Source organism: Colossoma macropomum, unplaced genomic scaffold, assembly GCF_904425465.1.
Source record: "Colossoma macropomum unplaced genomic scaffold, Colossoma_macropomum, whole genome shotgun sequence".
Taxonomy (NCBI): domain Eukaryota; kingdom Metazoa; phylum Chordata; class Actinopteri; order Characiformes; family Serrasalmidae; genus Colossoma; species Colossoma macropomum.
The window spans coordinates 10,451,064-10,467,712 of NW_023494806.1; the positions used below are offsets into that span (position 1 = coordinate 10,451,064).

The window sequence follows — 16,649 nt, forward strand, 5'->3', positions numbered from 1 at the left end:
AAGATGCAGCCCTAACAGCACCAGCACTGAGAAATAAAATATTGGAAATCTCAGGGCGTAAATAAACTTCGTATTTGTCTTTACGCCCTCCAAGCTGGGACTGACTTCTTTGGCACTGACAGTATAACATGTTATTAACACTACTTATAATGCATTATATTAACATTTCATAATGTATAATAAACATGGCTATAATGTGTAATCCAGTGTAATTCATTTTTATAAATATTTATAACCATGTTTATAATGCCTTATGAATGCATTATAACATGTTATAAATGTGTTTGTAGATGCTTACAAGCATAACATTCATAGAAAGCATTACCATTTGCACTATCACTGCTATACACTATTAATACATTGTTGCTCCCCGCTTAGTGATTGGGCCCAGCACGCCTAGGCTTGTCCACTTTTATCACTGACTCACTCAAAATAACTGCTCAAATTTACTTGCAATATTAAAATCTTAAATCTTAAAACCAAAAATTGGGAAAAATTAAAATTCACTCACTAAAAATGACATCGACATTCACCTTTTGATTAACCAATCAAAATCCCAGTTTAAGCAAAAAAGCACAACCACGACATGTTTGCTATATATCACTCCCTCCTGAGCCACCAACACTCTCCCAGCTATGGTTTTCAGCACTACATCTAGGCACTTCTCATCACTTTGCTATGAGACATAGAAGTTTATCAAGTCCTGCATTAGCAGCGATGCTCTAAGCATTAAGGGGATGAATGTGAGAAGGTCCGTTACATGGATTTAAAGACTGCAAGTGTATGAACACAACTTGTTTTAAGCATAAGAGTAGTAGTCGAGCACACCTCAGTAACTATAAACAGTTATTCAACCCTGAACGTGACATTATCGTCGACCAGCTCATTAACACTGAATGCGTAAATGCCAGAAATAGCAGCAGAGAAACAGCAAGAGAGACAAGGTTTCTAATTATGAGCTTGGAGTTTGATGTGTTCTAGTTAACTAGCAAGCCAGTGTCGTCTACAGCATTTTTTTCTTCTGCAGTGTTTGAATGACACTTAGCAAATGCCTCAGTTATGATTTATACTAAAAATAAAAATTCGGCCCACCCATGAATTTGTCATGTGAAGACCTGGAGCCACGACTGCACCTGCAGTAATGAATGTACTTAATATTACGGTTAAAGACAGTACAGTTTACAGGATATACTGTGGCTCCAGGAGAATGTGTGAGGTTGCATGAGGTTGTGGCTCTGTTTAATGTGGACATCTGGAAAGATGTAACGGGTGGGTTTTCAACACTATTCCTGATTTAACAAGACCCCAACAGGCAGCAGTTTGAAAGTGTGCTATAGTCTGCTTTCCCAGCCAAACCTCCACAGGAGTGCAATAACAGTGTCAGAGTCTGACTGAAGCTGCTGGAAATGACTGGCTAGTAACACAAACACACACAACCACACTGTGATGCTTTTGAGGACGTAAATCTTAGTATAGTCAAATCTCTTATTCCCAATCCCACGGATTTTCTCTAACATATGTTTAATTAAATAATTACACTTGTGCAACCGACTGATACATTTGAATCATGCAAGTTCACAGCATCAGTGTATGGACTTGCTGGGGACCCCAAAGGGCTGGATTGGAAAACAATGTATTTCACTATAAGAGACAACTGTATCTGTATCCTGGAGTGAACTCAGCCGACACTGGTTTATGATGCAGTGGAAGTTTTCATTATTTACCTGCGGACCTGGCAGACCAGGCTGACCTCTGATTCCTACCATCCCTGCAGGACCCTGGGAGGAGCACACAAGGGGGTGAATCAGTATTTCATACAGAAATTTCATACAGAAATGACTTTGAGAATGCATTGAGAATGCAACTGACCTGAGGGCCTTTTCGTCCTGCTGGGCCAACAGGTCCAACCTCACCCTGTGCAGACCAGCATAGTGATGCATTGAGTTTATCTGATATCATTTCATAAATATGAGTGAAATATACCATACCTGACTTTTCCTTTAGTAATTTGGTTGTAAACTATTCACAAACTGTGGATTCTCTCATCTAAAAGTTGCACTGAAGGGCCAGTCATATGATAACTTTGTATCTCCAAAATGATGATAATTTAATGTATGTTACTATAAAGTAATATAAAGAAATTTAATTCCAAATCATTTTGGGTCATTTGTATTGGTCCATTCATCACTGGTATTTGAAATCATGAAATGTAAGTAATCATGAAATGCAAATAAATCTGGAATAAAATATCTTCCATACATATATGGAATATAAGTAAAACATTGGAAATACAGAAACTCTGCACTCTAAATGAAAATAAAAGTCAAGTCAAATTTATTTATATAGCGCCTTTTACAACAGATGTTGTCACACAAAAAAAGCACAATTACAGAGAGCTAACCTAAACAAATCTATTTTTAATCTGGATTTAAAAACACTTATTGAGCATAATATCCTCTGGAATGCCAGAGTTTAGGAGCTATACTCTATTAATACATTTGTTGCCACCTGCTCAGTGGCAGCGCTGAGATTGGGCCCAGCAGGCCTTGGTCTATCCATATTCATATACTTTCATACACTTTCAATGTTTAAATCCTGTTACATGGATTTAAAAACTGAAAGCATACAAACATGGCTTGTTATGGAAACACTACACTCTAAATGAAAATAGTGCTGAAATATGAAATATGAAAAATGAAATATAGCTGCTTGGCCAAGGAAACCCATTTCATGAAGCTCCCGACGCACAGTTCTTGATCTGATGTTGCTTCCAGATGCAGTTTGGAACTTGTAGTGAGTGTTGCAACGGATAGGTGATTCTTACAGGCTACGCACTTTAGCGCTCAGCCGCCCTGCTCAGCCAGTTTGCGTGTTCTACCACTTCATGGCTGAGCTGTTTCTGCTCCTAGACACTTCCATTTCACAATAATTGCACTTACAGTTGACCGGGGCAGATCTAGCAGAGATGGCATCCAGTGCCACGTTTAGGGTCACTGAGCTCTTCAGTATGACCCATTCTACCGGCAACGTTTGCCTTTGAAGACTGCTTTAGTATGTACTTGATTTTATACCCCTGTTAGCAATGAGTGTGACAAACACTTGAGCTCAATAATTGTGTGTCCACATACTTTTGGCCACACAGTGTATTACTGATATGAGTCAAATGATAAACTAGCTTTTCAGTTGCAGTGAAAAACATATATGGTCAAGGATAAAATCTGCAACCTTAAACGAAAAAACAATAATAAACAGTTACAGGGATTGATATGGCAGGTGACAAAGTACATCTTACTCACATCTGAGCCATTAACCCCCTGTGCCCCAACCATTCCTGTAGCACCTGGAGCTCCCTATGAATGAAGACATACAATCGGCAGAAGCAGCATTCACTTAGCATTTTTATCTTTTACATCCAGGTAAAACTGTGATGGAGATTATTTTCAAAATAACTCACCACTTCTCCTGGAGGACCACGTTTCCCATCATGCCCTGGATCCCCCTGGAGAAAAAACACTATCATATTTCTGCTTATCATAAAAGAATAAAAAATAGATTCACCAGCCAGTAATTAAAGCACACCTTATGCCCCGGCGGTCCAGGCATCCCCTCAAGTCCTCTTACACCAATAGGGCCCTTGATTAGAAGAAAATAGAGATGTAACACATATAGGAGAACCACAAAGTTTAAGCACCATAAAAGCAGAGTAATTCATTGGATAACAGTGTATAATTGAGCAACAGAACAAGATGGAGTGTCATCGCAAATAACATCACATCTGTGGTGCCACAGATCGTCACAGTTGTGATGTAATTCATAATAACACACAACCTAGAGCGTTCTATTGTCACAGGTTTTGTAAAATAAAGCAATATAAATAAGCCCTGTACATTATTCAACTATAGTTTACAATATTTATAATCAGCAATAGGGTGAAACAACCACTGTTTTTACTTAGCAACCAGTTGTCATTAAAGTGATACAGATACTTGGCCTCATGCTCGTCTACTTACTGGAGGACCAATAGGGCCAGTGAACCCATCTTCTCCTTTTGAGCCCTAAAAGGGAGAGAACACACATGACTCACACAAATAAAAATCATATAATCATAAGAAGTCTATGGCTTTTTCATATCAAGTCATTGCATGTAAGTGATCTGCTGTTTCACACAGAACAAAAGGAAATGTGCAGTGTGAGAACTCTTCCAATCCACAAGGTGGCAGTGTATACCTAGTTTTCTTTTTGTCGTAAATGCATGCATACAGATATTTTATAGTGCTGCATTAAAAGCTCAGATGAGCTAACCTTCTGTCCAGGCTCCCCTCTATCCCCACTGGGCCCTGAGGGACCAGGGAAACCCTGAGGTGGACACAGCAATAGACAAATCCATCAAATAATGAAGAACTGTGTGTGGTAGGAACATGAAGTTAATCTCTAACAATGAGTGTCTAGGTCAAAATGCTGCTGGAAGAAATGCACCTGTTCTCCTTTGTCTCCAGGAGGCGCTGTCTCTCCTTTAAAACCACGAGGACCCTAGCATCACAATCAAAGAGAAACACTTAGTTGACATAATTAGCACAATTTTCATTTCAAGTTTTCTTAATGGTTTATGTCGAGCATGCTGTGTGTAGCCCACTTGAGAATGTTAAAATGTTGGGACATTAAATATTAAATATACCAGAATAGATCTTTTATTGCATGTAATATGCAGTGCCATCAGCTTTTCTTTCCATACTACTACACTCTTCAAAATAAAAGCTCCTAATTGGTTCTTGGCATGGACAAACTGTTCTAAAAAAAAAAAAAACTTTAATTGCTACAGAACCTTTACATTATGTGGATGTTCTTTAAAAATGGTTCTTTACAAAACCACTGTAAGGTTTTTTTAAGAAACCAAAGGTGGTTCTTCTATGCCATTGCTCTGGCACCCTTATTTTGAAGAGTGTAGTAGTTTGGCACTGAACTACATACATAACTTGCTCATCTAATTGGTCTGGGTGTAGAACAGGTAAGGGTGGTTTCTCACCTGCAGGCCAGGTATTCCTGGAGGGCCTGGTTCTCCATCCAATCCGTTCTCTCCATCTCGTCCTGACCGTCCTGCTCGGCCTCGGATGCCCTTTGGCCCCAGGTAACCCTATCAGAAAAGGGCAGTTTTCAACAAATGTCTACACTTTGTGCAGGAGAGCTCCAATGATGCTCCTTTGGATATGCTCTACATTACACCATTTGCTTAAACTCTACTTAAAGGGCTCATATCATGGAAAATCGAATCTTCCTCTCTTTTTTAAAATAAAAGATTTTAATGTATTCTGTAAAGACTGTTAAAATTTCAAAACATATTATTCATTCTACAGTTCCCACAGTTCATATACTGAAACAAAGCTGCAAAAACTGTCCCATATTGAATTCACTGTTTTTGTAATGTCACAAGAACCAAAACAGTTACATATTTCTTCCTATTCAGCCTACAGCAGTTTAGCCCTGCCCATTAATGCTGAAGTTAGTGTTTCAGCCTAGACTGCTTTTTGAATCAAGCACAATACATAGAATGGAGTTAATTTACATATCGTTCTTAAAGGCACAGTAACAGAAACAGGAAAAAGACCATGCAAAATTGAATTATGACTGTTTTTGGAACATAAGCACGTAAAGCATGTGGAAAAAAATAAAAAATATATAAAAAATAGGATATAGGTCCTTTAAATAAACATTCTAAGACATTGAAAATTTCTTTTTCATATATTTATATGGTTGGTTATGACTCTTCATAACCACATCCAGTACTTCTTACCTCTCATGTATATAATGCATTATGTTCTTATAATAAGAACTTACCTTTTGTTGTTATTTTCTCTTACACGAGTTTGTTCTATAGTAGAAGACAATGGCAGTTTAAATAAGGTAAGATAAGTGAGAACAAGCAAACATGACAGAATGTGACAGATTACCATGTCACCGTGGCGCCCTGTAAGTCCCCTGTCTCCTGGGTCTCCAGGTATCCCCTGTATGACAGACAGACCAAACAATTATTATATGCTATGAAGAAGAACTATAAGACTGTAGACCATTGATCTGCCCTGCACTTTGCTATTAACATAAGCCAACTATCCTTGCACTTTTCAGCACTTCATCCATCATGACTTTCATAATGAGGTTTAATGGAGTCCTCATATATGACTGGTTCTAGGAACTTCCCACAATACCTGGTAGAGCTGCATGATATTGATCAAAGTCAGTCAAAGTCAAAGTTTATTTATATAGTGCTTTTTACAACAGGTGTCGTCACAAAGCAGCTTTACAGAAAAATCCGGGTCTGAGTCCCCATGAGCGTCACCAATTGCGACAGTGTCAAGGAAAAACTCCCTAAGAGCAAGAGGAAGAAACCTTGAGAGGAACCAAGACTCAAAAGGCAAACCTGTCCTCCTCTGGTCGACTCCAGATAGCAAAACAATAACAGCAGAGCAAATTAAAATTATATTTATAGATCATTCATGTGGCTAAAAGAGGTGGAAATCACTACAACGCCCACAATACAATAATACCACGATACGTGAGGCAGGATATGATTCTATTGTGATATTCAAAGATTTGTGACAAGTATTGCAATTACATATTGTGATTACAAATCGCATTATATTGAGATTTATCACTTTGACTGCTAATTATTCCTCTAAAAGAACACTTTGAGTTTTTAAGCCTTTGATGACAAAAAATACCAGAATGGAGATAAAACGTTTGCGTCCTAACAGGGATAAAATGCAGATGCTTCTGTTTGTGAAGCAGACTTCATCCTTATATATTTAGCAAATACACAAATACCTCTGTACAGAATAAATGACAAGAATTGTATTGATATAGCAGTGTTTCATTCCAGTCTGAGAGGGGGATCAAACCCTGTTCTCCCATGGGTGAGTTTGAGAAATCTCGGTCTTGCGAGAAAGGAAAGGCACTATCTTGTGGATCCATGCAGAAATCCGTTTGTTCTATTAGTCTTGCTTAATATTGGCTTAATATGTGTTAAAAATACCAAAAATGATAGAATGAAAGTATTTGTGTCTCTGTATGTCAATACTATTTTTAAACCCAACGTATCACAACATTACACTATACTGATTTCTTCTACCACTAGTGATTAAAGACTGACCAACTTTGACCAAAATCATTTCTGCTTGTTGGCTCATGAAAAAGCCTTGATTTATTGAAACACCCACAGAAAACTCATCTGAAACATCTGAAGCTGGTCAGCATGCTCACAGCACACAATAAAACATGATGATTTGTTAGAGGACACATTTGCAGCCAATACTGGTAATATCAGTACTGCCAAAGTCAATGTCAACACAAAAGCCAGTACTGTATACACTAGGAGACCAAGTGTCATCATGGTGAAGCTACTTCACTCTGTGTTGAGTGGATATTTTATTATGTGTGTGCATTTCTTAGAGGTTGTGTACACTCACAGGCGGTCCAGGTCTCCCCATCTCCCCCATTGGTCCAGGAGGCCCAATCTCTCTCTGTGAATACACACCCAGGATTATTTTTAATGAAGGAGGCTTCAGAGAGTAACAAGTACATAAATTATTAAAAACTTATTCCATGCTTGATTACTTACAGGCCAGCCTGCTGCCAGCAAGTGGTAATACGACGTTCTCTGCAAAACAGAGTTGAGCTGATGTAATGAAGACATTTAGTAAGCAATTTACTAGATTACTAGTTTATGTTCTATAAATGTAGGCTGAAGTTTGTGACCCCGTCCTGACTCTCTCTGAAACACACTACAGCCACCTTCTTCACATTCCTACTTGTATGGAACTTCATGGACTTCATTTGTATCAGATCACTTCTGTTGTAAACGCATGCTACACTGCTACCTCTGCTACTGCTCTTCGTATGTTCCAGGCAATGAGTAACAGTATTACATATAATGACTATCAAATGCATAGAAATGAAACAACAATTTGTTAGAGCTTTAGATAATATTTAAAACTGTATGGGAATATTTACAAACATCTGGCAGCTAAATAAGCTAAATAAGTCATAAGTCATTCTGAATAAATAAAAAATACATAAATAAATAAATGCACTTTTTTACTGTGAGACCACCATTCATGTATGTACTTTCCAGTCAAAACAGCCATTACGTTGTTCATTTTTCAGTGTCAAGAAAAAAGCCAAAAAAATATAAACAGCAAATTACACAGAAGCCTCAACAACATTTTTCAGTATTTAGTGTGTCCACACTTTGCCTTTATTACAGCTTCTATTTTTTTCAAGACACATGCTTTTAGTTTTTCAAAGAAACCTGCGGGGATGTTTTCCTCACCTCTAAAGTTCAGTCTTAGAAGTTTGTTGCATTTTCATCCAAGTAATCCCGATTACAAATCTAGACTCCTCAGTACATAAAAACCTTTCTCCACAGCTCAGAGGACCTGTTCTGGTGTTTCGCCACAATTATTCTTGTTTTTTGTCTTCTGGTCAGCTACACATCCTTTCAGACCCATTGAGATGAGTTGTCTTCTCACAGTGGAAGGATGGACAGAAACACCTGTGGATTTTTTCAGATCTGAAGCAAGAGTGGAGCTTGATTTTTTCCTCTCTCTCAAAGATGAGCGCTTTAAGCACTGTTTATCTGACAGTGACAGTTTTGGTGGTCTACCAGGGCCTGCACGGTTGTTCAGATCTTACAATCTTTTTGGAACGCCACTTATTTTCCTTTGACTTTCCCCTTCTTTATGCAAGTGTATTATCTTATGTCGAATCTATTCAGAAACATCTCATTTAGTCATTTTAGATGCAGATGAGAAAGAAATTTGCAAGGCAGCTAAGGTGAGTTTAGGTAGTTGCTTGTGTGAATGTTAGAATGTTATCTCTTTGAAGGGGAACATAATGTCAGTGACACCTTTGGGGACAACATTTGTTGGGAGGATGCAGCTGTATGGATGAAAGAGTTAGAGTGGCAGGCATTTTAAGTAATTTTTGTTAAATATGTTTCCTGCTTTTTTCTGACACTGAAAAATGAATAACTTGAACTTTATGTCTGTTTTGACTGGAAATTAAATAAACGAAAGGATGGTCCCTGACTCTCGGACAGTCCTGTATATAAAGGTAGCTACAGTGTGAACCCAGACTGGCCACCATGTAGCACTAGATTTTCCAGAAAAACTGAGCTCTTGCCCAGCTGTGGTCAAATCTCGGAGTGTTTACTCAAGGGTGTATTTTACATACAACTTCTTGTAGTGCTCTTTGCTTTAATGTATATATCAGGCTAAATGAGCAGAGCAAACAGGAGAGGCCTCCTTGCTACTCAGATGGGAGATAACAGCCAGAGGACAGTGCAGGCTGTCTCTCCGCAGTGTGGTCTGAGGAAGTGGAGTCCACTGCCTCACACACAGAGACGTACACAGTCCATCGGCCCGCTTGTTAAACCGCCCAGGCCGCCCCTGCGCCATAAAACGTTTGTCTTGGCTCAGATTCAATTGGGCCGCAGGGCGCCGGTGGCCCAGTGAAGGTGAGCTTCAGACAGGCCAGGGGAGCCGGACCTCACCCAGCTGACCCCAAGGGGCTAAGAGGAGGTCTACACATCTGTCAAAGCCCACGGGGTCCCCTCAACACTACGGCCTTTCAGAGATCGCTCTGGGCAAAAGAAGAAGCGCCATCAGAGCAAATAAAACCTATTACCCTGATGCAGAGAGTAGCGCACAGGGTTGGTTTACTGTGCTCCAAAGTCAAATCAGCCTTAATTGCTGCCGAGCATTCACTGCACTGACCTGCCACAAATCCCACCCGGCCTCAGCAATCTAAACAGAACACACACACACACAGACGGGACGCATTACACAAGTCAGCCCTGAAATAGATCTCAGAGAACAAGCCAAGTGTAGCCACACAAAGCCTATACCATAAAAACCTTGAGAGGTTCATGCTGGAATATAAAGAACCAGGGATGGTGCTTTTGCTGGTAAAGCTCTTTTTATAAAGCCTGTCTCTTATAAAGTGACCTCATGCAGGAAGGAGTTAGTGTTGGCAATTACACTAAGCAAATCTGCCAAAAGCAGATGTATGATTTTCATAACATATACTGACTTTTGTTTTTTTCCTCAATAATCGTATAAATATACTTTTCTCCACACCAGCCTGGTATTCCATATTGAAGTGTTTTGCTGCAATCACTTCTTTTCATGTAAGCAATCAAATCAAATCAAAATTCAAAATGCACCCCTTGCTGTGCATACTACTATCCATGACTAACATTTTTTCAAAAAGCTCATTCATCATGGACAATTCTGCCAAGCGTAGATGAGAAATGCCAATAATTTTTCCTGACATGACCCCTAAATCATTGCCATCAGACCTGATCATGAACTGATTGATAGAATCCTTTCATTATTTTGAAAGATCCCAACTGAGCAGTGTTGGTTTCTGGCCTAGGAAATGTAGGCAGCTGCCCAGGGTGGTACACAAACTCTCTCAATTTACCCACCCATGCTCCCCCACAAATTCGCTCTTTCACAACTATTGCTGGACAAGCTTTGGAGAACGTTAGCTTGAGAAGCTGTGTCAGTTTTTGGTAAAAAAGGTATCCAAATCACACAACTACAGTGTTTTTTTTGCTACATAACATTAGTGGTGAGTTGAATTTCCAGTTTAGATTGCTACACTACTGAACTTCACAATGTTATGGCACCTAATTGACACTAGACATTGGAAATGATAATGACAAAGGATTTCAGTATGATGTCAAACAAAACTATATGTGGCCAAACATGCCTCTAAACGTCTTTACAAGTGTGTTCCATAGCACCGTGCCTAAAAACTAGAGGTCTGATTAATAAAGAACAAATACATGAGCAATGAAAATGACATCCTACCACCTGAATTTGGTAGAAATTATCTTTCAACAGGGCCTGAGAAATGGGCCATCGTATACATAGTAATACATGCTAGGCATTACCCTCGCTAATGATAAGGTCAAAGCTATCTAAGTAGTTGTTTTAGAAAAAAAAAGAAAGGAAAACGAGGAGATGGTAAAAGATAGAAGAGGTAGGGATGTTGTGTCATCATAAACAGTCTATACTGTTCTGTACTGTTAATTAGCTTTTGCACCAACATAGATCACTGCATGGAAAGACTACTAGCTAGTTAACAGCAGCTAAAGCTACATATCCTAATGTCTGCAATCCAACTGAATTTTGTCTTTAAAACACATCAAAAAAGTGTAATCTTAGTCAGCGGTCAGGAGGGTCCTTGTATGACTTCACCTAACATTGTTCAACACTCAGTACTATTAGCTAGTTTTTGCATGAACAACACTGGATTACCACTAACTACCTAGCATTAGCTACAGTTACATAGCCTGCTATCTATAATTCAGCTGGACTTCACTGAAAAAGCATTATCAACTGCAAAAAAGCCACTGGGATCCTTGTATGATCTCAGCTAGGGTGCCACGTATGAGCTAAGTACACCACTGCCACTGAGCTTCAGAGCTACTTTGGCATAGGAGATTTGAAGTGCATACAACACATTCACAATCCAAAAATGTACAACTGCTTCCAGTTACTAGCATCTATGTGAAGGTCAGGCCTGTGGTCTAAGTGAAAGTTCAAATTTACAGTCAGTAATAGAAGACTGCAGAGTCCAGTGGGGATGCAGCCATGGCTAGGTCATTCTGGTACATGGCCCACAGGGCGGTGGCTCCATGCGTAATGTAGAACAGAGGAATGTGAAGTTTTTTCTGCCGTTTTGACTACAGGGGTTTAATGCGTAACTTTATCTTGGCTCAACTGACAGTTTCTAACACTGGATAGAGTTTGCTGAGAAGGGAAGTGAGGTGTACCCTGAATGCAGCCCAGTCCTCCAACGTGTTCCTCCACAGGTAGATTGTAGGTAATCCTGCTGGGCCTGGAGGACCTGGCATACCCCTGGGCCCGTCTCGCCCTCTTTCTCCTTGAGAACCCTTCAGAAATGTAAAAGTGACGTTAAAGGAACATTCAAGCATTTTTCGACCTCTATTTGTAACATCTGCAAAATATGATCGATCACCACAAAACAAAATTTAATGCTTTTTCTTGAATTTTTTTCTTGAACTAATTTATATTTAAAACAAAGGGAAGCTGTTGAGCAGCTGCTGAGTTCCATAAATATATGTAATGGTGTTAGTGTTCCAGAGAGAAGACCATTTGTAGAAATACGTTATCAACGTAGTGGTAAATAACGGGCTACTGTTTGGAAACATCTACTAGCCTACTGCCAATTATCCCTGGATCTTCCATCAGATTTTTGTTTGTTTGGTTCATATTGTTTCTGGTATGTTTGTGATTTGTTTTTAGAATGTTTCTCGCTGGCCTGGGAGTGTTGCAGTTATCGATTAAGAGTCAGCCGAGAGACTTTGCATCGCAGTAGCAGAGTGGGCCATGAGCCAGGACACTTTTTACCATGGTCACAATGTTTGACTGGGCATGAGCTGGGACACTCTTAGGCATGGTAGCCAGGGACTTTGCATCATGACAACAGAGTTTAACTATACCATGAGCCAGGGCACTGTGACGGCCGACTTTGATAAGGATGCGAGGTGTGGACTGTGCACTATGATAGCGTAGTTTGTCCATGCCACATGCTGGGGACTTTGCAACTCGACAGTGGAGTTTGTCTAGGCCACGAGCCGGAGACTTTGAGCCATGACAGTAGTGTTTGTCTAGGCTGTGAGCCTTGAACGTTACCATGTGACAGTGGAGTGGGCCAGGGACTTTGCACTGTGATAGTAGAGTCTGACTAGGCCATGAGCTGTGGATTCTGCTCTGTAATAACAGAGTATGTCTTGGCAAAAGCTGGGAACTTTGCACCATGACAGTAGAGTTTGACTAGGCCGCAAGCCGAGGACTTTGCACTATGACAGTAGAGTTTGACTAGGCCGCAAGCCGAGGACTTTGCACTATGACAGTAGAGTTTGACTAGGCCGCAAGCCGAGGACTTTGCACTACGACAGCAGAGTCTGACTGGGCCATAAGAATGGAAACTATGGATCACAGTTGTTAAGAGTTTTTCCTCCCTACCAGCAGCAGAACCCTGCTGTGGGTGTGTTTGTGTGTGTGTCCTTGGGTTTGAGAAAGGTACTATATAAATACATCAAACTTATTTTTCAGCTCCATGAATACATGGAAGTGCCTCACAGGCTCCTGTCTGATCATGCACGGATACTAGAAAGCCTTAGGAAAAGCAAATGTAACTGGAATTCCTTTCCTGTGTTGCTCCAGTGTTCAAATAGTGGATAATAAGTTGGTTATTACATTGTCTCATATCTGTCTCACCCAGAGTAAGGCTGTAGTTTTGAATTTGTGTTATAAAGTCATGTATTTTAAATGTTTATTCATGGAATTCAGCAATTGCCCAAGGCCTTCTGTTATAAGTGAGTTTCTGGCTTTTTTGTTCTTTTCTAAGTACAGGGATAAGGGTTGAAATTATTTGGATTAAGTACAAAAACACTTGGGTATTCCTTTTACAGCCATTACAGTAGTTCATGAATAATCCTTATTAGTTGTATACATATTTAAATGTTTGTCCTCACCTTATCCCCCTTAAATCCCATATATCCTCTGGTCCCAGCACAACCCTACAGGAACAACGACAGAAATAAGAACATCCATCTTGTGGAAGTCATAAGGAATCACAAACTGAATTTAAAATCACAATCAAACAGTATAAATTCTCATGCTCAAACCTGACACAAGGACAAAATGAGGTCACGAAATTCTGATGACGCAATCTCTGCAAAGCATCTCAGTAATGTTTTTAGAAGACTGGTTCTCATGCTTTAGGAGGATTCTATAAGTACTGGTAACATAAGCCTACACGACGAACATGTCATTCTTTTGGTTTGGAGGCAGAAGGACGAGATGAGTCACATCTTTCATAAATATTCATCATAAGGTCTGTAATTTGGCATATGTAATCATCTGTGGCTGAGTCTTTTGGGGCTGAAGCATCAGGACTGAATTTCTCTGAATTCAATTTATGAGTGAAAATGGAAGATTAAAAGGCTTTGGTCATAAAAACACTGTCCTCCAAACCAGACAGCCTTGAATATCAAATCAAAGTAAGAGTCAAAACATGCTAAAAATAATGTCAGCCTAGCAATTAGACATGGCTGAGAGACGTAAGTGCCTTGTATATATTACATGAGGACAAACGAAGGCTGTTTTACTAGTTTTCAGCCTGAACTGGACGAGTGGGTGGTACACTGACAGACAGGCAAATCACAGCTAATATAAATCCCCAAAGAGATAATAAATATTTCACATACCACGTACATCAACCCACCACAAAACTGAATGGTCACTTGTTTTAGCCCTGCCATACTGTACAGCACAGCTCAAGCAGCAGACAGACTGTACTATTATTATTAGTCCAGGTTTTTACCTCTAAAGCATATTTTTAAAGATGTTTATGACTTTATTGACATAAGAGGAACTTCATGCACCCTTAGAAGCACTAATAATCACATTAACAGCCACTTTGAGTTGTGTTTACAGAAAGAAAACAGAATTTTATTAGTGATACAGTGGCTCCAAAAAGTACCTGGACACTTTAATCATTAACTAACAAGTTTTTGGTTACTTTATACAATGTTTAACAAAATTATTTATTTCAGATATTAAAAAAAACACTTCTAGCACAACATCAAACTGATGATTCTGCATGGAAAAGCCTGGAGAAGAACTCCAACCAGACTGCACTAAGACTTCTGTAAAGCAAGTCTGGGGCTGGTTTTCTTACAGTGCTGACAGTGAGCTTATGTTTACTGGTGGGATCATGAACCTGAAGAAGTGTGCAAAGAAACTGCTGTCAAAAAGCACACTAGCCACTAAAAAGAAAATGACAGTCTTGAAATGGTCAGTTTAAAATATATGCTGCTCTTTTCGACATTTTGTTTCCAATGGCACAAGTGTCCTAATCCTTCTTTTGGCCAGTGAATGTTACCCAGAGGTGGGCAAAGTAGCCTAAATCAATACCCACAAAACATACTCCAACTTCAATGAAATAAGGACTCAAACAGCCCAGCAAAAACATGCTGAAGACATCCAGCATCTATCAGCATAGAAACTGAAGATTTTTAAGGTGCCTATTTGAGGATCTTTCTGGTCTAAAATAAAGTGCTAAAGCTCAAAAATGAGCAGTAGCAAAGCAGTCCAGGTACTGCATCAATATAACAGAAGTAATTAAACCAAAAAAGGAACTTGGAGCTAATTTTTTTTTGGCTAAAATGTGACCTAGAAAAACCTGATTACTTCCCTCACAAATATACTTAAATAGAACAAAGCCCAGTTTCAAAAAAGCTGAGACAGTATGTGAAATACTTATAGAAAAACAGAAAGAAATTATTATTAAATTCTTTTTGGCCTGTATTGAACTGTTTGTTTTTTCAATCAACTTGCATGTGGATGCATTGATAAGTGTTGTTTACTGACCACAATGTCAAAGTATTTCCAAATCCATGTGGTGATATCAATCAGAGAAGTTTGTCAGTTTTTAAGGAAGTGCCGTCTGGGGGATCAAAGGTCGCAGGCGTTTAGTTGTGGTTTTTGGCTTTGCCCTTTTTGCACAGAGATTTCTCTGGATTCCCTGAATATTTTGATGATATTATGTACTGTAGAGGGTGAAACACCTAAAATCCTTGCAGTGCCTGACTGATGCATTTTTTGGCAATGTTGTGAGCCTCAACCCATCATTTCTTATAAAGGACAGGACCAGGGGTCAGCAACATGCTGCTTTGGAGCCCCATGCTGCTCTTTTATTGCCCGGTTGCGGCTCCACAACAGAACTAGATTTTTAGGTAAAAATAAAATAATCCTCCTTTGTAGTAAAATAAAGCTCTGCTGATCGTTCTAACACTTAAGTTAATGCATAACCACTAATTCACCAACCTTTAACCATAAAGGCTGACACGCAGACTGCTGGTCACCATAACAAGGCAGATAATAATCTCATCTAGCTAGTAGCTAAAAATGGCAAAGAGAAAGATTTAAGACGAACATAGATGATTTAGAGACAAAGGGACTTATTTGTGTTTATAATCACTCCAGCTGGTTTCCCGATACGTTTAATCTACAACAAGAAACTGTCAAACACTAAAAGGACGTGAAGCTGAAGTCAGTTTCTCATTTTAATTTTCCTGTTCCTGTGCAGCAGGCACTATTTAAGGTGGAACGGGAAAATGCAACCAAGAAGCTAGTAAATGAGAATCTGACTTCAGCCTCATAAAAAGTCGAACGTTAAGAGACATTTAAAAAAAAAAAGCTATTCTACTATTTTTCTTGTGCAGAAAAGTATCCTGCCGGAGATGCAATAAGAGCTGAGCTAAAGCTTAAAGCAGAGCAAAGTAAGTATGTATTTTCATTTATATTATATTTTTTAGCCTATACTAGTACATTAGCACAAACTGAGACATATTTACAGCCAAGATGGTAAAATGGACATTAAATTTTGTGGCTCCCAAGGTGGTTTGATTTTTTGTTGAAAGGACAAAATGGCAACATTTGGGTTGCCAACTAGGCATTTCTTGAATGCACCTTACCCAACATGATTGAATTACCTTTTTAAAAGGTTTTTCGAACATTTCATACCATGCAGAGTCTTAAATTGCCCCTCTCTTGTCT

At 39.2% G+C, this 16,649-nt stretch overlaps 1 protein-coding gene across 1 annotated transcript in view; it reads right to left on the minus strand.

Moving 5' to 3' along the window:
• The window catches only part of si:dkey-61l1.4 (collagen alpha-1(I) chain), an 88,176-nt gene that overhangs the window by 26,133 nt on the left and 45,394 nt on the right, over positions 1–16,649 (minus strand). Inside the window, exons 9-22 of the mRNA XM_036599098.1 lie at positions 13,562–13,606; positions 11,834–11,953; positions 7,610–7,648; positions 7,458–7,511; positions 5,946–5,999; positions 5,024–5,131; positions 4,477–4,530; positions 4,303–4,356; positions 4,011–4,055; positions 3,580–3,633; positions 3,455–3,499; positions 3,297–3,350; positions 1,870–1,914; positions 1,725–1,778 (exon numbers count right to left, since the gene is read on the minus strand). Coding sequence (XP_036454991.1) covers positions 1,725–1,778; positions 1,870–1,914; positions 3,297–3,350; positions 3,455–3,499; positions 3,580–3,633; positions 4,011–4,055; positions 4,303–4,356; positions 4,477–4,530; positions 5,024–5,131; positions 5,946–5,999; positions 7,458–7,511; positions 7,610–7,648; positions 11,834–11,953; positions 13,562–13,606 — 825 coding nt within the window. The remainder of the gene's footprint in view (positions 1–1,724; positions 1,779–1,869; positions 1,915–3,296; positions 3,351–3,454; positions 3,500–3,579; positions 3,634–4,010; positions 4,056–4,302; positions 4,357–4,476; positions 4,531–5,023; positions 5,132–5,945; positions 6,000–7,457; positions 7,512–7,609; positions 7,649–11,833; positions 11,954–13,561; positions 13,607–16,649) is intronic.